Below are 24,774 nucleotides of genomic sequence, written 5' to 3'. Positions count from 1 at the left end.
CCCTACACTGAACCCCTAACGGCTCCCCGGGCGCCTGTCATAGGCAGCCGACTGCTCCCTATATACAGGGATGGGTCAAATGCAGAGACAAATTTCCCCCTTAACGGGAGAAATATGGTATAATAAAAATTTTAAATAAAGTTTAAAACCCTCAATTCGTGATTTAAAACCCACTCTTCAACATGTTTGTTCTGTTCTTTTAACACTAAACTCTGATGGACGTTGGTTCAACATGACGGACACACTTCTTTTCAGCTGTTTTTATGAAGAAGTTTGACAGAATCAGAAATCAGAAACATTGAAGTGTTTTTAAGTGAAAGATGTAACCATCATAAATGTTTGAACGTAACTGCAGGTAAAGAGGGTCGATTCATTTTATTGTAAAACCTTATCTTGAATTTTCTCCAATTCTTAAAGTGTTTATGATGTAAGATATGAAACCGTTATTTCTTACCGTTTATTGCACCGTTTTATTACAAATAAGTGTTTGTACTTAAGCCTCCAGAAATCCAGCAAACATCTGAGTGTTACTTTCACAGTTTGGTCATCGTAGTAGATGGTAGACGTCAACGTCAAAGTCTGACTTCAGACTCGTCTCCTGACTTCGGACTCGTGACTTCGGACTCGTCTCCTGGCTTCGGACTCGTCTCCTGGCTTCGGACTCGTCTCGTGGCTTCGGACTCGTCTCCTGACTTCGGACTCGTCTTCAGACTCGTCTCCTGACTTCAACTGATGAACCAAACTTTGAAAATAAGAGCCAGATAATGTTGTAAAGGATGAAAGTGAACTAGAGCTGCTGAGGTTAGGGGGTCAACCAGAACCTGGTTCAGTTTGTTCCACTAATATGAACCTGAAGTAGTTTGAGTCTTCAAAGGTCTGAAATGTCTCTGTCTGCGTGTCTGTCTGACCTAAAGATCACTGGTTTTTCAAACCGACCGATGGTGCGTCATGTAAAAAACACAATAAAGACTTTAAGAAAAGCTGCTGTTTGTTTGTTGACAGATGTCCGTGATGATGAAGAAACCTACAGCTGTTTAGTGTAAATGATGAAGATGTTAAAGTTAACAGGCGGAGCAGAAAGACTGATTTTATATATAAATATATAGATTATTATTATCTGATTAATCTGATCAGAGCTGAAACATCTGTGATTGTTTTGTTTTCATTTGACAGTAAATAAATATGAAGTTTTATAGTTTTTAAGTATTAATGAAATCACTGTGGCCCAATATAAACTTTATATTTCTTAGATTAACAATACATCAGAAACTAATCTGCATATGAATCAATAATGAGAAATATTTCAAGTTATTTCTTATTAAACCCACGATCAATAAAATGAGAACAGATGTTTGTTTTTATTGAACAGCTGGACAAACATGAAATGAAGCATAATATTAAAACTTATATACAGAAAGACACAAATGTTATTTTGGGCTCAAACGTTCAGAGAATCAGATTATAGTTTATTAATGTTTAGATATAATATAGAGGATAGTGATTCATATTCACACGAGATCAGGCGACTCATTTCATATGTTTAATAATATTTAATGAGGATTCTGTTCTGATAGAAAACAAATAAAAGATATCGCTCCAGTTATTAACAGATGATTATTAACATATTCAATTGGAATCAAATGTCCAGTAAAGAGCTGGTTCAGGACCAGTTCTGGTCCAGACCAGCAAACTGAGTCTAAAGAAACCGGCAGGAGTCAGAGAGAACGTGTGGGATTCATATTTCAATAATGTGGTAATTCAACAATCTGTATTATTATTATTAATATTAACAATATTCATATTCTTATTAATAATAATATCATTAATATTCACATTAATAATAATATAATTAATATTCACATTAATAATAATATAATTAATATTCATATTAATAATAACATCATTAATATTCATATTAGTATTAATAATAATATCATTAATAGTAACACTATTAATAATAATATTTAAAAATAATAATATAAATATAATTATGATACAGGCGGAACCAAAATCTCTTCTACTGAAGTTTTTGAATGTGATGACATCATATTTTATGACATCACCCTCCAAAAAAATAATAATAAAATCCTCAATTTGAATAAAGTCATTTTTAACCAGATCAATTTCCATAATGTGGATTGAAGCAGAATATTACAGTACATTTAGATATAGTTTGTACGTATTCATATTTTATTCCCTCTGTGAGACGTTTGTGTCTTCAGATGCAGCCAATAGGAGGAGGAGGCGGAGCTTATCAACTACAGGAAGCGCTGAAGAGGACAAACTGAACTCAAAGTGTTTCTCACTTCCACACTTTGACGATCCCGTCTCTGGACGACGTCACGATGAAGCCCTGCGTCGTCTGAAAGGTGGCGATGTCGGTGATGATGTCATGGTGTCCCACAGGGAGGGATTCTGGGCCTCGACGAGGAGAGTCCTCCACCGCACCGCTCTTCTGTTTACTGTGGATCTCCTGAGGACGTCACAGGGTTCATGGAATAACATGTTAATAACATGGTTCAGAGGATCAATGAGAACTAAAGACTCTCCTGGACCACTTCAACGAGAACTAAAGACTCTCCTGGACCACTTCAACGAGAACTAAAGACTCTCCTGGACCACTTCAACGAGAACTAAAGACTCTCCTGGACCACTTCAACGAGAACTAAAGACTCTCCTGGACCACTTCAACGAGAACTAAAGACTCTCCTGGACCACTTCAACGAGAACTAAAGACTCTCCTGGACCACTTCAACGAGAACTAAAGACTCTCCTGGACCACTTCAACGAGAACTAAAGACTCTCCTGGACCACTTCAACGAGAACTAAAGACTCTCCTGGACCACTTCAATAAGAACTAAAGACTCTCCTGGACCACTTCAATAAGAACTAAAGACTCTTCTGGACCACTTCAACAAGAACTAAAGACTCTCCTGGACCACTTCAATAAGAACTAAAGACTCACCTGGACCACTTCAATAAGAACTAACGACTCACCTGGACCACTTCAGTCCCTTCGATGATCTTCCTGCTGTAGAGGACGGACGGACAGTGCAGAGAGTCGGTGGCTCCTCCAGCCACGATGTAGGACCGCTCAGGGTACGCCAAGTCCCAGAACCTGAACACACAAGGACCATCAGGCACCTGAATGAACCTGGACCCAACCTAACCTGAGGGCTGAAGGTCTGACTCTTAATTCATTAAAGTTATGAACCGTTTTATTGTAAGTGTTCAATATTCTAAAATCATTAGATCTGTTGTGACGTTTATAAAGTAAATAGCACAATCAACATAATCTGACATCAAAGAAAATGAGGTGCTTTAAAAGATAATGATTATGTTTCAGGTGTTGTGGTTCAGACCTGATCCTCATGTCAGATCCAGCAGTCAGCAGCAGAGGGTTCCCATCAGCAGGACTACAGTAGATCCCATGAACACTGTGAGGAGACGGCTGCAGAGAGAGCACACGCACAACTGTAATGGAGTATCATGTGTTGTGATTCTGCTCCATATCAGGAAGTGATTCAATGAATCCAACATGACTACGTTTGACAAGAAACAGGAATGTGTGGAATGAATACACGCACGCACGCGCGCGCGTGCACACACACACACACACACACACACACACACACACACACACACACACACACACACACACACACACACACACACACACACACACACACACACACACACACACACACACACACACACACACACACACACACACACACACACACACACACACACACACACACACACACCTGCATCTCAGAGAGTGGAGGTGCAGAACTCGCCCAAAGGGTAAATTTACGATCTCCGGTTTCCATGTCCCACATCGACACTTCATTATTCCCCTGGACAGCTGCAGACAAAGAGACAGACAACTGTTTACATTACATGAATAATATTATCTCAAAAAACATCATAAAAAAGTCAGTATCGTATGTTGTAAAAAAAGTCAGTATCGTATAAAAATGATGTACATTACATTATTAACATTGTGATGTATATTACATTATTAACATTATGCAATGTATACTACATTAACATTATGCAATGTATACTACATTATTAACATGATGTGATGTATATTACATTATTACCATTATGTGATGTATATTACATTATTAACATTATGTGATGTATATTACATTATTAACATTATGTGATGTATATTACATTATTAACGTGATGTATATTACATTATTAACGTGATGTATACTACATTATTAACATGATGTGATGTATACTACATTATTACCATTATGTGATGTATATTACATTATTAACATTATGTGATGTATACTACATTATTAACATTATGTGATGTATACTACATTATTAACATGATGTGATGTATATCTCATTATTACCATTATGTGATGTATATTACATTATTACCATGATGTGATGTATATTACATTATTAACATGATGTGATGTATATCTCATTATTACCATTATGTGATGTATATTACATTATTACCATTATGTGATGTATATTACATTATTAACATTATGTGATGTATATTACATTATTAACATTATGTGATGTATATTACATTATTAACGTGATGTATATTACATTATTAACGTGATGTATACTACATTATTAACATGATGTGATGTATACTACATTATTACCATTATGTGATGTATATTACATTATTAACATTATGTGATGTATACTACATTATTAACATTATGTGATGTATACTACATTATTAACATGATGTGATGTATATCTCATTATTACCATTATGTGATGTATATTACATTATTACCATTATGTGATGTATATTACATTATTAACATTATGTGATGTATACTACATTATTAACATTATGTGATGTATATTACATTATTAACATTATGTGATGTATACTACATTATTAACATTATGTGATGTATATTACATTATTAACATTATGTGATGTATACTACATTATTACCATTATGTGATGTATATTACATTATTAACATTATGTGATGTATACTACATTATTAACATTATGTGATGTATACTACATTATTAACATGATGTGATGTATATCTCATTATTACCATTATGTGATGTATATTACATTATTAACATTATGTGATGTATATTACATTATTAACGTGATGTATATTACATTATTAACGTGATGTATACTACATTATTAACATGATGTGATGTATATCTCATTATTACCATTATGTGATGTATATCACATTATTACCATGATGTGATGTATACTACATTATTACCATGATGTGATGTATACTACATTATTACCATGATGTGATGTATATTACATTATTACCATGATGTGATGTATATTACATTATTAACGTGATGTATACTACATTATTAACATGATGTGATGTATATCTCATTATTACCATTATGTGATGTATATCACATTATTACCATGATGTGATGTATACTACATTATTACCATGATGTGATGTATACTACATTATTACCATTATGTGATGTATATTACATTATTACCATGATGTGATGTATATTACATTATTACCATTATGTGATGTATATTACATTATTACCATTATGTGATGTATACTACATTATTACCATGATGTGATGTATACTACATTATTACCATTATGTGATGTATACTACATTATTACCATGATGTGATGTATACTACATTATTACCATGATGTGATGTATACTACATTATTACCATTATGTGATGTATACTACATTATTACCATGATGTGATGTATATTACATTATTACCATTATGTGATGTATATTACATTATTACCATGATGTGATGTATATTACATTATTACCATTATGTGATGTATATTACATTATTACCATTATGTGATGTATACTACATTATTACCATTATGTGATGTATACTACATTATTACCATGATGTGATGTATATTACATTATTACCATTATGTGATGTATACTACATTATTACCATTATGTGATGTATACTACATTATTACCATTATGTGATGTATATTACCTTATTACCATTATGTGATGTATATTACATTATTACCATGATGTGATGTATACTACATTATTACCATGATGTGATGTATACTACATTATTACCATGATGTGATGTATATTACATTATTACCATTATGTGATGTATATTACATTATTACCATTATGTGATGTATATTACATTATTACCATGATGTGATGTATACTACATTATTACCATGATGTGATGTATATTACATTATTACCATGATGTGATGTATATTACATTATTACCATGATGTGATGTATACTACATTATTACCATGATGTGATGTATACATTATTACCATGATGTGATGTATATTACATTATTACCATTATGTGATGTATACTACATTATTACCATGATGTGATGTATATTACATTATTACCATGATGTGATGTATACTACATTATTACCATGATGTGATGTATACTACATTATTACCATTATGTGATGTATATTACATTATTACCATTATGTGATGTATATTACATTATTACCATGATGTGATGTATATTACATTATTACCATGATGTGATGTATATTACATTATTACCATGATGTGATGTATACTACATTATTACCATGATGTGATGTATACTACATTATTACCATTATGTGATGTATACTACATTATTACCATTATGTGATGTATACTACATTATTACCATGATGTGATGTATACTACATTATTACCATTATGTGATGTATACTACATTATTACCATGATGTGATGTATACTACATTATTACCATTATGTGATGTATACTACATTATTACCATTATGTGATGTATATTACATTATTACCATGATGTGATGTATATTACATTATTACCATGATGTGATGTATACTACATTATTACCATGATGTGATGTATATTACATTATTACCATGATGTGATGTATACTACATTATTACCATGATGTGATGTATATTACATTATTACCATTATGTGATGTATATTACATTATTACCATTATGTGATGTATATTACATTATTACCATGATGTGATGTATACTACATTATTACCATGATGTGATGTATATTACATTATTACCATGATGTGATGTATACTACATTATTACCATGATGTGATGTATACATTATTACCATGATGTGATGTATATTACATTATTACCATTATGTGATGTATACTACATTATTACCATGATGTGATGTATACATTATTACCATGATGTGATGTATACTACATTATTACCATGATGTGATGTATACTACATTATTACCATTATGTGATGTATATTACATTATTACCATTATGTGATGTATATTACATTATTACCATGATGTGATGTATATTACATTATTACCATGATGTGATGTATATTACATTACCATGATGTGATGTATATTACATTATTACCATTATGTGATGTATATTACATTTACATGATGTGATGTATATCTCATTATTACCATGATGTGATGTATATTACATTATTACCATGATGTGATGTATATTACATTATTACCATTATGTGATGTATACTACATTATTACCATGATGTGATGTATACTACATTATTACCATTATGTGATGTATACTACATTATTACCATTATGTGATGTATACTACATTATTACCATTATGTGATGTATACTACATTATTACCATTATGTGATGTATATTACATTATTACCATTATGTGATGTATATTACATTATTACCATTATGTGATGTATATTACATTATTACCATGATGTGATGTATATTACATTATTACCATGATGTGATGTATATTACATTATTACCATTATGTGATGTATATTACATTAACATGATGTGATGTATATCTCATTATTACCATTATGTGATGTATATTACATTATTAACATTATGTGATGTATATTACATTATTAACGTGATGTATATTACATTATTAACATTATGTGATGTATACTACATTATTAACATGATGTGATGTATATTACATTAACATGATGTGATGTATATCTCATTATTACCATTATGTGATGTATATTACATTATTAACATGATGTGATGTATACTACATTATTACCATGATGTGATGTATACTACATTATTACCATGATGTGATGTATACTACATTATTACCATTATGTGATGTATATTACATTATTACCATGATGTGATGTATACTACATTATTACCATTATGTGATGTATATTACATTATTACCATTATGTGATGTATATTACATTATTACCATGATGTATATTACATTATTACCATGATGTGATGTATACTACATTATTACCATGATGTGATGTATACTACATTATTACCATTATGTGATGTATATTACATTATTACCATTATGTGATGTATACTACATTATTACCATTATGTGATGTATATTACATTATTACCATTATGTGATGTATACTACATTATTACCATGATGTGATGTATATTACATTATTACCATGATGTGATGTATATTACATTATTACCATGATGTGATGTATATTACATTATTACCATTATGTGATGTATATTACATTATTACCATTATGTGATGTATATTACATTATTACCATTATGTGATGTATATTACATTATTACCATTATGTGATGTATATTACCATTATGTGATGTATATTACATTATTACCATGATGTGATGTATATTACATTATTACCATGATGTGATGTATATTACATTATTACCATGATGTGATGTATATTACATTATTACCATTATGTGATGTATATTACCATGATGTGATGTATATTACATTATTACCATTATGTGATGTATATTACCATTATGTGATGTATATTACATTATTACCATGATGTGATGTATACTACATTATTACCATGATGTGATGTATATTACATTATTACCATGATGTGATGTATATTACATTATTACCATTATGTGATGTATATTACATTATTACCATTATGTGATGTATATTACATTATTACCATTATGTGATGTATATTACATTATTACCATGATGTGATGTATACTACATTATTACCATTATGTGATGTATACTACATTATTACCATGATGTGATGTATATTACATTATTACCATGATGTGATGTATATTACATTATGACCATTATGTGATGTATATTACATTATTACCATGATCTGATGTATATTACATTATTACCATGATGTGATGTATATTACATTATTACCATGATGTGATGTATACTACATTATTACCATGATGTGATGTATATTACATTATTACCATGATGTGATGTATATTACATTATTACCATTATGTGATGTATATTACATTATTACCATTATGTGATGTATACTACATTATTACCATTATGTGATGTATATTACATTATTACCGTGATGTATATTACATTACCATTATGTGATGTATACTACATTATTACCATTATGTGATGTATACTACATTATTACCATTATGTGATGTATATTACATTATTACCGTGATGTATATTACATTATTACCGTGATGTATATTACATTATTACCATGATGTGATGTATACTACATTATTACCATGATGTGATGTATATTACATTATTACCATGATGTGATGTATATTACATTATGACCATTATGTGATGTATATTACATTATTACCATGATGTGATGTATATTCCATTATTACCATTATGTGATGTATACTACATTATTACCATTATGTGATGTATACTACATTATGACCATGATGTGATGTATATTACATTATGACCATGATGTGATGTATATTACATTATGACCATTATGTGATGTATATTACATTATTACCATGATGTGATGTATATTACATTATTACCATTATGTGATGTATACTACATTATTACCATGATGTGATGTATATTACATTATTACCATGATGTGATGTATATTACATTATTACCATTATGTGATGTATATTACATTATTACCATTATGTGATGTATACTACATTATTACCATTATGTGATGTATATTACATTATTACCATTATGTGATGTATATTACATTATTACCGTGATGTATATTACATTATTACCATGATGTGATGTATATTACATTATTACCATGATGTGATGTATATTACATTATTACCATTATGTGATGTATATTACATTATTACCATGATGTGATGTATATTACATTATTACCATGATGTGATGTATATTACATTATTACCATGATGTGATGTATATTACATTATTACCATGATGTGATGTATATTACATTATTACCATGATGTGATGTATATTACATTATTACCATTATGTGATGTATATTACCATGATGTGATGTATATTACATTATTACCATGATGTGATGTATATTACATTATTACCATGATGTGATGTATATTACATTATTACCATGATGTGATGTATATTACATTATTACCATTATGTGATGTATATTACATTATTACCATGATGTGATGTATATTACATTATTACCATTATGTGATGTATATTACATTATTACCATTATGTGATGTATATTACATTATTACCATTATGTGATGTATATTACCATGATGTGATGTATATTACATTATTACCATGATGTGATGTATATTACATTATTACCATGATGTGATGTATATTACATTATTACCATTATGTGATGTATATTACATTATTACCATGATGTGATGTATATTACATTATTACCATTATGTGATGTATATTACATTATTACCATGATGTGATGTATATTACATTATTACCATGATGTGATGTATATTACATTATTACCATGATGTGATGTATATTACATTATTACCATGATGTGATGTATACTACATTATTACCATGATGTGATGTATATTACATTATTACCGTGATGTATATTACATTATTACCGTGATGTATATTACATTATTACCATGATGTGATGTATATTACATTATTACCATGATGTGATGTATATTACATTATGACCATTATGTGATGTATATTACATTATTACCATGATGTGATGTATATTACATTATTACCATTATGTGATGTATATTACATTATTACCATTATGTGATGTATACTACATTATTACCATGATGTGATGTATATTACATTATTACCATGATGTGATGTATATTACATTATGACCATTATGTGATGTATATTACATTATTACCATGATGTGATGTATATTACATTATTACCATTATGTGATGTATACTACATTATTACCATGATGTGATGTATATTACATTATTACCATGATGTGATGTATATTACATTATTACCATGATGTGATGTATACTACATTATTACCATGATGTGATGTATATTACATTATTACCATGATGTGATGTATATTACATTATTACCATTATGTGATGTATATTACATTATTACCATGATGTGATGTATATTACATTATTACCATGATGTGATGTATATTACATTATTACCATGATGTGATGTATATTACATTATTACCGTGATGTATATTACATTATTACCATGATGTGATGTATATTACATTATTACCATGATGTGATGTATATTACATTATTACCATGATGTGATGTATATTACATTATTACCATTATGTGATGTATATTACATTATTACCATTATGTGATGTATATTACATTATTACCATTATGTGATGTATATTACATTATTACCATTATGTGATGTATATTACCATGATGTGATGTATATTACATTATTACCATGATGTGATGTATATTACATTATTACCATGATGTGATGTATATTACATTATTACCATTATGTGATGTATATTACCATGATGTGATGTATATTACATTATTACCATGATGTGATGTATATTACATTATTACCATGATGTGATGTATATTACATTATTACCATGATGTGATGTATATTACATTATTACCATGATGTGATGTATACTACATTATTACCATTATGTGATGTATATTACATTATTACCATTATGTGATGTATATTACCATGATGTGATGTATATTACATTATTACCATTATGTGATGTATATTACCATTATGTGATGTATATTACATTATTACCATGATGTGATGTATATTACATTATTACCATGATGTGATGTATATTACCATGATGTGATGTATATTACATTATTACCATGATGTGATGTATATTACATTATTACCATGATGTGATGTATATTACATTATTACCATTATGTGATGTATATTACCATGATGTGATGTATATTACATTATTACCATGATGTGATGTATATTACCATGATGTGATGTATATTACATTATTACCATTATGTGATGTATATTACATTATTACCATGATGTGATGTATATTACATTATTACCATGATGTGATGTATATTACATTATTACCATGATCTGATGTATATTACATTATTACCATGATCTGATGTATATTACATTATTACCATGATCTGATGTATATTACATTATTACCATGATGTGATGTATACTACATTATTACCATGATGTGATGTATATTACATTATTACCATTATGTGATGTATATTACATTATTACCATGATGTGATGTATATTACATTATTACCATGATGTGATGTATACTACATTATTACCATTATGTGATGTATATTACATTATTACCATTATGTGATGTATATTACATTATGACCATGATGTGATGTATACTACATTATGACCATGATGTGATGTATATTACATTATTACCATCATGTGATGTATATTACATTATTACCATGATGTGATGTATATTACATTATTACCATGATGTGATGTATATTACATTATTACCATGATGTGATGTATATTACATTATTACCATGATGTGATGTATATTACATTATTACCATTATGTGATGTATATTACATTATTACCATTATGTGATGTATATTACATTATTACCATTATGTGATGTATATTACATTATTACCATGATGTGATGTATATTACATTATTACCATGATGTGATGTATATTACATTATTACCATTATGTGATGTATATTACATTATTACCATGATGTGATGTATATTACATTATTACCATGATGTGATGTATACTACATTATTACCATTATGTGATGTATATTACATTATTACCATGATGTGATGTATATTACCATGATGTGATGTATATTACATTATTACCATTATGTGATGTATATTACATTATTACCATGATGTGATGTATACTACATTATTACCATTATGTGATGTATATTACATTATTACCATGATGTGATGTATACTACATTATTACCATGATGTGATGTATATTACATTATTACCATGATGTGATGTATATTACATTATTACCATGATGTGATGTATATTACATTATTACCATGATCTGATGTATATTACATTATTACCATGATGTGATGTATATTACATTATTACCATGATGTGATGTATACTACATTATTACCATGATGTGATGTATATTACATTATTACCATGATGTGATGTATACTACATTATTACCATTATGTGATGTATATTACATTATTACCATGATGTGATGTATACTACATTATTACCATGATGTGATGTATACTACATTATTACCATGATGTGATGTATATTACATTATTACCATGATGTGATGTATACTACATTATTACCATTATGTGATGTATATTACATTATTACCATGATGTGATGTATATTACATTATTACCATGTGATGTATACTACATTATTACCATGATGTGATGTATATTACATTATTACCATGATGTGATGTATATTACATTATTACCATGATGTGATGTATATTACATTATTACCATGATGTGATGTATACTACATTATTACCATGATGTGATGTATATTACATTATTACCATGATGTGATGTATATTACATTATTACCATGATGTGATGTATATTACATTATTACCATGATGTGATGTATACTACATTATTACCATTATGTGATGTATATTACATTATTACCATTATGTGATGTATATTACATTATTACCATGATGTGATGTATACTACATTATTACCATGATGTGATGTATATTACATTATTACCATGATGTGATGTATACTACATTATTACCATTATGTGATGTATATTACATTATTACCATTATGTGATGTATATTACATTATTACCATGTGATGTATACTACATTATGACCATTATGTGATGTATATTACATTATTACCATGATGTGATGTATATTACATTATTACCATGATGTGATGTATATTACATTATTACCATTATGTGATGTATATTACATTATTACCATGATGTGATGTATACTACATTATTACCATTATGTGATGTATATTACATTATTACCATGATGTGATGTATATTACATTATTACCATTATGTGATGTATATTACATTATTACCATTATGTGATGTATATTACATTATTACCATTATGTGATGTATACTACATTATTACCATGATGTGATGTATATTACATTATTACCATGATGTGATGTATACTACATTATTACCATTATGTGATGTATACTACATTATTACCATTATGTGATGTATATTACATTATTACCATTATGTGATGTATATTACATTATTACCATGTGATGTATACTACATTATGACCATTATGTGATGTATATTACATTATTACCATGATGTGATGTATATTACATTATTACCATGATGTGATGTATATTACATTATTACCATGATGTGATGTATATTACATTATTACCATTATGTGATGTATATTACATTATTACCATGTGATGTATACTACATTATGACCATTATGTGATGTATATTACATTATTACCATGATGTGATGTATATTACATTATTACCATGATGTGATGTATATTACATTATTACCATGATGTGATGTATATTACATTATTACCATTATGTGATGTATATTACATTATTACCATGATGTGATGTATACTACATTATTACCATGATGTGATGTACATTACATTATTACCATTATGTGATGTATATTACATTATTACCATGATGTGATGTATATTACATTATTACCATGATGTGATGTATATTACATTATTACCATGATGTGATGTATATTACATTATTACCATTATGTGATGTATATTACATTATTACCATGATGTGATGTATATTACATTATTACCATTATATGATGTATATTACATTATTACCATTATGTGATGTATATTACATTATTACCATGATGTGATGTATATTACATTATTACCATTATGTGATGTATATTACATTATTACCATTATATGATGTATATTACATTATTACCATTATATGATGTATATTACATTATTACCATGATGTGATGTATATTACATTATTACCATTATATGATGTATATTACATTATTACCATGATGTGATGTATATTACATTATTAACATTATGTGATGTACATTACATTATTAATATTATATGATAAATGTTACATTCGTAATTCTAAATGAAACAGAGATCCTCTCACCTGCGATGACAGATGATTGGTAGAGCGGATGCATCAGCAGTCGTCTGATTCGTGCTCTGGCCGGGTGGGAGTGGTTTGAGATGGGGAGCTGAAACCGCATATCCCAGCAGGCCATGGTGCCGCTGCTTGTACCTGTCGAGGAAGTTGGTATGAAGCATGATATTCAAGATAATTCCGCTTAATTTAATACAATTTTGACATATTTTCACTATAATTCATAAAAACTGCCCATATTTTACTGTATCCTCTTGTCTGCCGGTAACATTGGTAAAAACATCAGATTAACGTTTCTCTTTCTATACCCATGAGGCCCTCACTGACAATCCATTTCCAACCTGGACCTCAATATATAGAGTATGATGTTATAAGATCTCTGCTTTATTCCACAATGCCTAACCAGAATCGTCTCATTATATTATAATGAAGTATCTATTGTTTTTTATTTGTGGCCTTGCATCATGACCTGCATCCTCGGTAGGGCTGCACAATTAATCGAATTTTAATCGCGATCACGATTTTGGCTGCCACGATTAAATGAGCATGATCGTCAGCGATATTTACGTTTAAAATGCGTGCTCTGCTACATATCAAATCAAGCGCTTCCTCAACTAACAGTCAGCCGACCACCAGGGGGCGAACGAGATGGGAGGTGTCATGCGCGCACCCTGCAGACTCCGGTATTAGTAGAAGAGTAGAGAGACAGACAACAGAACAGAGGGTCACGGGTGTCGTGTGAAAGGTAAATCAAATGTCAGGAGCAGAAGGGGAGGAGCTAGCCCCTCAAAGGATCATCATCCGTTGTCTGGAAGTTTTTTGGATTTAGGGCAAGTGATGTTAACTAAGAACAAATCATGTGCACAGAGTGCGTTAGAGTTGTGTCTGCGCCGCATAGCAATACAACTAACTTGTTCAACCACCTGAAAAATCACCACAAACCACAGTACGACGAATGCATGAAGGCCAAAACTAACGTTACCTCACTGAATCTCCGTCCATGTCCAACGTCAACCCAGAAAACCATAACAGCGACCCTGCACAGCGCGACAGCGTATCATCCACCTCCCAAAGACACGCTGAAATAACGGATGCAATCGCATTTCATTTGGCCAAAGACACGTGTCCAATAAATACTGTGAGCAACACACATATTTATTTTTAGTTAGCCCTTTATTTTGGTTAAAAATGTTATTTACATTTTGCTTCAGGTGAATAAGAACCGTATACGTTTTATTTTGATGCAGAGACGTGTACAGTGGGTACGGAAAGTATTCAGACCCCTTTACATTTTTCACTCTTTGTTTCATTGCAGCCATTTGCTAAAATCAAAAAAGTTAATTTTATTTCTCATTAATGTACACTCAGCACCCCATCTTGACAGAAAAAAACAGAAATGTAGAAATTTTTGCAAATTTATTAAAAAAGAAAAACTGAAATATCACATGGTCATAAGTATTCAGACCCTTTGCTGTGACACTCATATTTAACTCACATGCTGTCCATTTCTTCTGATCCTCCTTGAGATGGTTCTACTCCTTCATTGGAGTCCAGCTGTGTTTAATTAAACTGATTGGACTTGATTAGGAAAGGCACACACCTGTCTATATAAGACCTTACAGCTCACAGTGCATGTCAGAGCAAATGAGAATCATGAGGTCGAAGGAACTGCCCAAGGAGCTCAGAGACAGAATTGTGGCAAGGCACAGATCTGGCCGAGGTTACAAAAGAATGTCTGCAGCACTCAAGGTTCCTAAGAGCACAGTGGCCTCCATAATCCTTAAATGGAAGAAGTTTGGGACGACCAGAACTCTTCCTAGACCTGGCCGTCCAGCCAAACTGAGCAATCGTGGAAGAAGAGCCTTGGTGAGAGAGGTAAAGAAGAACCCAAAGATCACTGTGGCTGAGCTCCAGAATGCAGTAGGGAGATGGGAGAAAGTTCCACAAAGTCAACTATCACTGCAGCCCTCCACCAGTCGGGGCTTTATGGCAGAGTGGCCCGACGGAAGCCTCTCCTCAGTGCAAGACGTATGAAAGCCCGCATAGAGTTTGCCAAAAAACACATGAAGGACTCCCAGACTATGAGAAATAAGATTCTCTGGTCTGAGACCAAGATTGAACTTTTTAGCGTTAATTCTAAGCGGTATGTGTGGAGAAAACCAGGCACTGCTCATCACCTGCCCAATACAATCCCAACAGTGAAACATGGTGGTGGCAGCATCATGCTATGGGGGTGTTTTTCAGCTGCAGGGACAGGACGACTGGTTGCAATTGAAGGAAAGATGAATGCGGCCAAGTACAGAGATATCCTGGAAGAAAACCTCTTCCAGAGTGCTCTGGACCTCAGACTGGGCCGAAGGTTCACCTTCCAACAAGACAATGACCCTAAGCACACAGCTAAAATAACAAAGGAGTGGCTTCGGAACAACTCTGTGACCATTCTTGACTGGCCCAGCCAGAGCCCTGACCTAAACCCAATTGAGCATCTCTGGAGAGACCTGAAAATGGCTGTCCACCAACGTTCACCATCCAACCTGACGGAACTGGAGAGGATCTGCAAGGAAGAATGGCAGAGGATCCCCAAATCCAGGTGTGAAAAACTTGTTGCATCATTCCCAAGAAGACTCATGGCTGTACTAGCTCAAAAGGGTGCTTCTACTCAATACTGAGCAAAGGGTCTGAATACTTATGACCATGTGATATTTCAGTTTTTCTTTTTTAATAAATTTGCAAAAATTTCTACATTTCTGTTTTTTCTGTCAAGATGGGGTGCTGAGTGTACATTAATGAGAAATAAAGTGAACTTTTTTGATTTTAGCAAATGGCTGCAATGAAACAGTGAAAAATTTAAAGGGGTCTGAATACTTTCCGTACCCACTGTACATTAGCTGGAATGTAGCACAACATGGAAGTGGAAGCAGTGTTCTTGTTCATTTAAACGTGAAAGTGCAATAAAAAGATGTCCCTAAAATTAATGAATAATCGTGATAAATAATCGTGATCGCAATATTGATCAAAATAATCGCGATTATGATTTTGGCCATAATCGTGCAGCCCTAATCCTCGGTCAGTAGTTTTTCTTTATTCTAACCGAAGCCTGATGCTAACCTAAACCTTGACTTTTAAACAGTCTTTTGCAGTGCTGAAGACGGACTGAGTGGTCCTCTGTACGATGGTTTAAACCTGAAGTTGTCCTCACAGAGATAGCAATAGTTCCACACACAAACACAGACCTAGGCAGAGCCAGCACTGGTGCATGTCCACGGTGAAGGAGGTGATGAGTCCGAGGCGGAGGTCGTGGCGCAGCGTCCAGGCGTTGGAGTTGGAGCGAAGGTCCCAGCCGACCAGCGAGCCGTTGACGGTGGCGTACGCCAGCACCGACTGGGTGCCCGAGTTAAAATGGTGGATGTCCACCGCACAGCCGTCCTCCTGCAGGTCCAGAGACCTGAGAGAGGAAGGAACAGTGATGAGACACCTCGTCCATCGGAACAGAAGGTGAGAACCTGTGGATGTGTTTCAGGTACCTGGTCTGGAAGGGCTGAACTTTGGGGGATTTGGGCGGTTTGTTTGCTTCGACTGCCAGCAGCTGGATGGATCCGTTATCTGAAGCCACCGCCAAGTAATGTGACCCCTGACAGAAGGTCAGGGTCTTCACATGACCCCCGATACGAGAGTAAGTCAACACCGACCTGCAGGAGCAAACGTCAACGCTGTGAGCATACAGCACATGAGAAGTCTTCTGGATTCATCCATCAACACATGAACCAGGCTCTGATGTGGACCGATCCCAGACCCACATGAGAAACCGATCTGGATCCAATATGTTGCATCAAATAACTGACAGTGTCTAGGTCTAGTGGGCTAGTGTTTCATTAATGTGGTCTCTGGTCTAGTGGGCTAGTATTTCATTAATGTGGTCTCTGGTCTAGTGGGCTAGTATTTCATTAATGTGGTCTCTGGTCTAGTGGGCTAGTATTTCATTCATGTGGTCTCTGGTCTAGTGGGCTAGTGTTTCATTCATGTGGTCTCTGGTCTAGTGGGCTAGTGTTTCATTAATGTGGTCTCTGGTCTAGTGGGCTAGTATTTCATTAATGTGGTCTCTGGTCTAGTGGGCTAGTATTTCATTAATGTGGTCTCTGGTCTAGTGGGCTAGTGTTTCATTAATGTGGTCTCTGGTCTAGTGGGCTAGTATTTCATTAATGTGGTCTCTGGTCTGGTGTTTCAGTAACGTGGTCTCTGGTCTTGTGGTCTGGTGTTTCAGCAACATGGTCTCTGGTCTTGTGGTCTGGTGTTTCAGCAACATGGTCTCTGGTCTTGTCGTCTGGTGTTTCAGCAACATGGTCTCTGGTCTTGTGGTCTGGTGTTTCAGCAACATGGTCTCTGGTCTTGTCGTCTGGTGTTTCAGCAACATGGTCTCTGGTCTGGTGTTTCAGTAACGTGGTCTCTGGTCTAATCAGTGGTTTTAAAGACTCACCTGGTGGTCGTGGTCTTTCCCTCCATCTTCTGACTGTCCCAGACTTTAACGGTGCCGTCGTTGGACGCCGTGGCGAAGATGGAGTGTTCGTCTGAGACTCTGATGCGGTTCACAGCAGCTTTGTGTTCGTGGAGGTGAGCCACCAGCAGTCCTTTAGGGTGCCACCCTGAAACACCCATCAATCAGTATTAATGTTGATCATTCAGACTCGAGTCCTCTACCAGAGTGAGTCACATCAGAGGACAGGTTCCCCTCCTATGACACAGGTCTAACAGGTCAGGTTCCCCTCCTATGACACAGGTCTAACAGGAGGTCAGGTTCCCCTCCTATGACTCAGGTCAGGTTCCCCTCCTATGACACAGGTCTAACAGGAGGTCAGGTTCCCCTCCTATGACTCAGGTCTAACAGGAGGTCAGGTTCCCCTCCTATGACACAGCTCTAACAGGAGGTCAGGTTCCCCTCCTATGATACAGGTCTAACAGGAGGACAGGTTCCCCTCCTATGACACAGGTCTAACAGGAGGTCAGTGAGTTACCTGGTGGAGGAGGTCGACTCTCCCACTCTGCGCTCTCCATCATCTGCTTGGCCATCCTCTCGGCGCTGCACTGTTCCCTCTTCTGCTGCACCAGCTGCTGAAGCTCCGCCTTGCAGGTGTTGATGCGTCGCTGGTAGGCGGGACCGCTCGCCACCGACTGCAGGACGGGAACCGTCGGGACCGCGGTGGTTCTCCGGATCTGACCCGCCGACCCGTCAGCCGCCTGCAAACATATCAGGTTCGTATGTTACTGACCGCTGGATCAGGACCAGGTGTTCACCCATCAGAGCTGCTGGTTTTTACTACTAAAACTCTACATTCTATTCAAGACTGGAAAACAGCAGCAATATTTCAAAGTGTTAACTATCTAAATAATGTTTATAGATGCTTTACAAAGTGTTAACTATCTAAATAAAGTTTATGCTTTACAAAGTATTAACTATCTAAATAATGTTTATAGATGCTTTACAAAGTGTTAACTATCTAAATAAAGTTTATGCTTTACAAAGTATTAACTATCTAAATAATGTTTATAGATGCTTTACAAAGTATTAACTATCTAAATAATGTTTATAGATGCTTTACAAAGTATTAACTATCTAAATAATGTTTATAGATGCTTTACAAAGTATTAACTATCTAAATAATGTTTATAGATGCTTTTCAAAGTATTAACTATCTAAATAATGTTTATAGATGCTTTATAAAGTATTAACTATCTAAATAATGTTTATAGATGCTTTATAAAGTATTTTTTTTTAATTTAACAAAGTGTTAAATGATGCTTATTTGTTGCCTAGTCATTCCAATAGTCATTATTAATGTGTGGACAGTGTTGGTGTGAACAGCACCAGACAGACATAACCACACAGAGGAGGCGTTACCGTGGATTGAAGGTTGGAGGGCGGCTCCTGAGACCCAAACATGCTCTTCCACTCCTCGTTCATCGTTGAGTCCTGCTTCGTGTGCTTCCTCGCTGCAGAAGAATTTAAACAAACAGGATGTTTACACGTTTCTCACGCCACAATTAACAAGTCTATGAATGTTGAAACATGTGCTTGACACATGTTGGGACTTCAACGACTGGTTCTCATTAGGGAAGTAATTATGTTTATCCGGGCTCCAGCTCTGGATCTGATGGGTGTACAGACATGTTGAGATGTTTCAATTTATCAGAGTCAAAGTCTTCCTTCAGGATTACAGATTACAAACAGACGCTCATGAGGTGAACATTGTTTACAGTGTCGAGTGAATCTGAGGACAGTCAGCTATTTGAAGAACACAAAGAGAAAGTGATGAATGGTGAGATTAGACTGGAGTTTCTTCTCTCACAATTTAACTGTCAGTGATGTAGAGAAGAACATCTGGGGCTGTGATTCAAGAGGAGCTTTACCTGAACCCTCCCTCTCCATGGAGAAGGACTACGTACCTTTAAAGGATCTCTAGAGTCTCTTCTATCAACCTGAACTTTAAATTAACGGTCCACAAACCTGGAGACACATCTGAGGTATTTATAATTTCATGTCACTCTGACAGCAGGCATGCAGAGTATATCATATATATAATATATATACAATATATCATATATAATACAAAGTGGATCACTCAGAGTAAACCACATGAAACCAGAGATGTTCTGACATGAAGCAGGAAGGCTGCTGACCTGAAACACATTCTAATATTAACTCTAGAACGACACATCCACTCTGGACTACAGAGCGATGCTCAGATGGCTTCTCTACGTCTCTGAGCATTCTAAATGAATTCATACATAAACAAATGAAACCAGAACTCAGCCGTGAGATGAACAAAATGACGGAATCAAACTCATTCATTTACCGTAATTATGAAGTAAGAACACATAACGAGGAGACCAGATGTGCTCCGTTTGTGGGTCAATCGGTGGATTTGATTGGTAGAGAAGGGTGTAAGGGGTTCGGCCTAAGGTATAGAGTGTCAGACAGAGAACTCACTATGTTTCCATTGTTTGCATTAAACTCCAAGAACTACAACTCGTCTCGTCATTTCTGCAACAACACTATTCATTCCATGAGTGATTGTTCTGCTGATTATAATTTAAATGTTTTACCAGTTAAAGGGCCAGTGTCTCTCAGACACTTCTGATTCTATGTGTTTCTTGATGATCCTCAGACCGCTGCTATCACTTTCTACTGAAGACTTTGAACCGAGTTCTTCTCCACAACACGAAAAGCCTTCAAACACATCAAACCATGCGTGTGTGTGTGTGTATGTGTCACCTCTCTTGTCCTCAGGCTCAGCCTTGGCTTTAACCAGGTCCACCTGGCGTCCCATAATGCCGAGCGTTGCCAGGTCTATGACCCCGGTCTGAGCCGACTCCCCCAGGTGACTCTGCTCCCCCATGTTGGCTTTGGCCTTGTTGGACTTCAGCATGAAGTCTTTGAGCGCCAGCAGCTTGTCCTCCTCCGCCTCCGTCATGCCCTGGTGGACCGAGGACACAGGACAGAGTCAACAGGACTGAGGACACAGGACAAAGGACAGAGTCAACAGGACCGAGGACACAGTCAACAGGACCGAGGACACAGTCAACAGGACGGAGTCAACAGGACCGAGGACACAGTCAACAGGACCGAGGACGCAGGACAGAGTCAACAGGACTGAGGACACAGGACAGAGGACGGAGTCAACAGGACCGAGGACGCAGGACAGAGTCAACAGGACTGAGGACAGAGGACAGAGTCAACAGGACCGAGGACACAGGACAGAGGACGGAGTCAACAGGACCGAGGACACAGGAAACAGGACAGAGGAAACAGGACAGAGGACACAGTTCTTTAAAATGCGTCCTGTTGGACGTCTCAGTCTTTTGTGTCACTTCACAACATTTCTATTCCGAGCTAACCTCGTTAGCCGTTAGCGAGACTCATTTACATAATTACCATGATGATGTCGTTTAAAGTGAGTTTGTATTTGAACAGGTGGTCATGACAGGAGCTTCACAGGGACCAGGACCCTCCTGGTCTAGGGACCAGGTCCACAGACCAGGAGGGACTTTTAAAAACCATATATATTAGTGCTGGGCAAGTTAACGCATTAATTAGTTAACGCTGACAATTATTTTATCGCGCATTAACGCAGTTTTCTAAAAATGCAATACACACCGTTGATGCAGCAAATCACCCAAACACAAAGTGGAGGAAGTCTTCAGACTACGTTGATGCAGCGTGTGGGAGAAGTAGAGATAAACTAAAGCAAGACAAGCTAACACATGCTCCAGAGAAGTGGAGACAAACTGCAGGTTAGTGTTGTGGAAGATGTCGGTCTGAGGAACGTTCTCAAGGTGCGTTCACGTCACGTTTGGTGTGAACGCACCTTTAGGATCTCAACGAATGACGTCACGTATGAGCCTCAAGACGCACCGTCACCAGAAGAACACACGAGTTGTGTTAAAGGAGAGGACGACTAAAGCGACGGCGTTACAACGTGCAGCAGCTGTTGCTCTCACTGGAGACTACTGGACATCACTGGGTCACCTTCATCACCTCTGAGTTACAGCATCATAGTGATGAAGAGTAGAGCTGGGTCACCATCATCACCTCTGAGTTACAGCATCATAGTGATGAAGAGTAGAGCTGCATCACATGCTCTGACTGTCATGAAGACACAACACACACATGTAGATGAAAGGTGTGAAACATGTTCCTGTTGCACAGCAGTGGAACGTTTCACACACAGTCACACACTGAGCACAGATAGTGAAGAGATAGAACTGCTGCTGTGTGAAGAGAACACTGCTGCTAACAACAACCTGATGTGTTGAAAGTGTTTACACACAATGTTATTCACCTTTAGTTCATAGAGCAGCACTTTCAAAATAAAAGTGCGCAATACAGATGTGGAGACATTCTCTCTATCAGCTGTGGAGATAAGTTAGAGTGATATTGCTGATGTTGTGGACCAGGTCCTGGTCTGTGAAGGTCTGAAGGTTGTGCGAGTGGTTCCTCAGAACATTGAAACTAATTAACCCCAAAACACTGAAGCTGTCTGAGAGCCGCTCTGCTCTCCAGATGGAGCTCCAACAGAACAACCGGACATCTAGAAGCCCTGAGAGACTTCCTGTTTGATTTGGGTTCACTTCAACTGGACAGTTTAGTTTGAAACATTTGGGAGAAAAGCAAGTGAGTTTCTTTTGTTCTGTTCTTACAGCTCTAACACCTGATGACAAACAGGATGAATCAGAACAGGCTGCAGGCACTGAAGAACCAGACAACAACAACACAGACAGACTCCGCCCACCAGTTTCCTTTCATCAGTCCACATGGAGACAATTCAGATACCTCACAACCCGACAACATCAAAGAAGCTGTGGAACGAAAACTGAAGTATTGTTTCACTA

The 24,774-nt window shown here is 34.5% G+C and overlaps 1 protein-coding gene across 2 annotated transcripts in view; it reads right to left on the bottom strand.

Moving 5' to 3' along the window:
• Positions 1 to 1,339: 1,339 nt before the first annotated feature.
• Positions 1,340 to 24,774, bottom strand: part of pik3r4 (phosphoinositide-3-kinase, regulatory subunit 4) — a 39,179-nt gene continuing 15,744 nt past the window's right edge. For both annotated transcript variants that reach the window (XM_076078389.1, XM_076078390.1), the window contains 11 exons: positions 22,658 to 22,859; positions 21,284 to 21,375; positions 20,400 to 20,622; positions 19,865 to 20,030; positions 18,915 to 19,079; positions 18,624 to 18,835; positions 15,397 to 15,528; positions 3,768 to 3,868; positions 3,363 to 3,451; positions 2,998 to 3,118; positions 1,340 to 2,473 (listed from right to left, as the gene is read on the bottom strand). In XM_076078389.1, the coding sequence (XP_075934504.1) occupies positions 2,303 to 2,473; positions 2,998 to 3,118; positions 3,363 to 3,451; positions 3,768 to 3,868; positions 15,397 to 15,528; positions 18,624 to 18,835; positions 18,915 to 19,079; positions 19,865 to 20,030; positions 20,400 to 20,622; positions 21,284 to 21,375; positions 22,658 to 22,859 (1,674 nt within the window). In that variant the 3' untranslated portion in view covers positions 1,340 to 2,302. The remainder of the gene's footprint in view (positions 2,474 to 2,997; positions 3,119 to 3,362; positions 3,452 to 3,767; positions 3,869 to 15,396; positions 15,529 to 18,623; positions 18,836 to 18,914; positions 19,080 to 19,864; positions 20,031 to 20,399; positions 20,623 to 21,283; positions 21,376 to 22,657; positions 22,860 to 24,774) is intronic.

Source organism: Anarhichas minor, unplaced genomic scaffold (genome assembly GCF_050575085.1).
Source record: "Anarhichas minor isolate MPS153535 unplaced genomic scaffold, ASM5057508v1 ptg000066l, whole genome shotgun sequence".
Lineage (NCBI taxonomy): Eukaryota > Metazoa > Chordata > Actinopteri > Perciformes > Anarhichadidae > Anarhichas > Anarhichas minor.
Note: the sequence above shows the minus strand (reverse complement) of the source record. Positions and strands in the feature narration are given on the sequence as shown.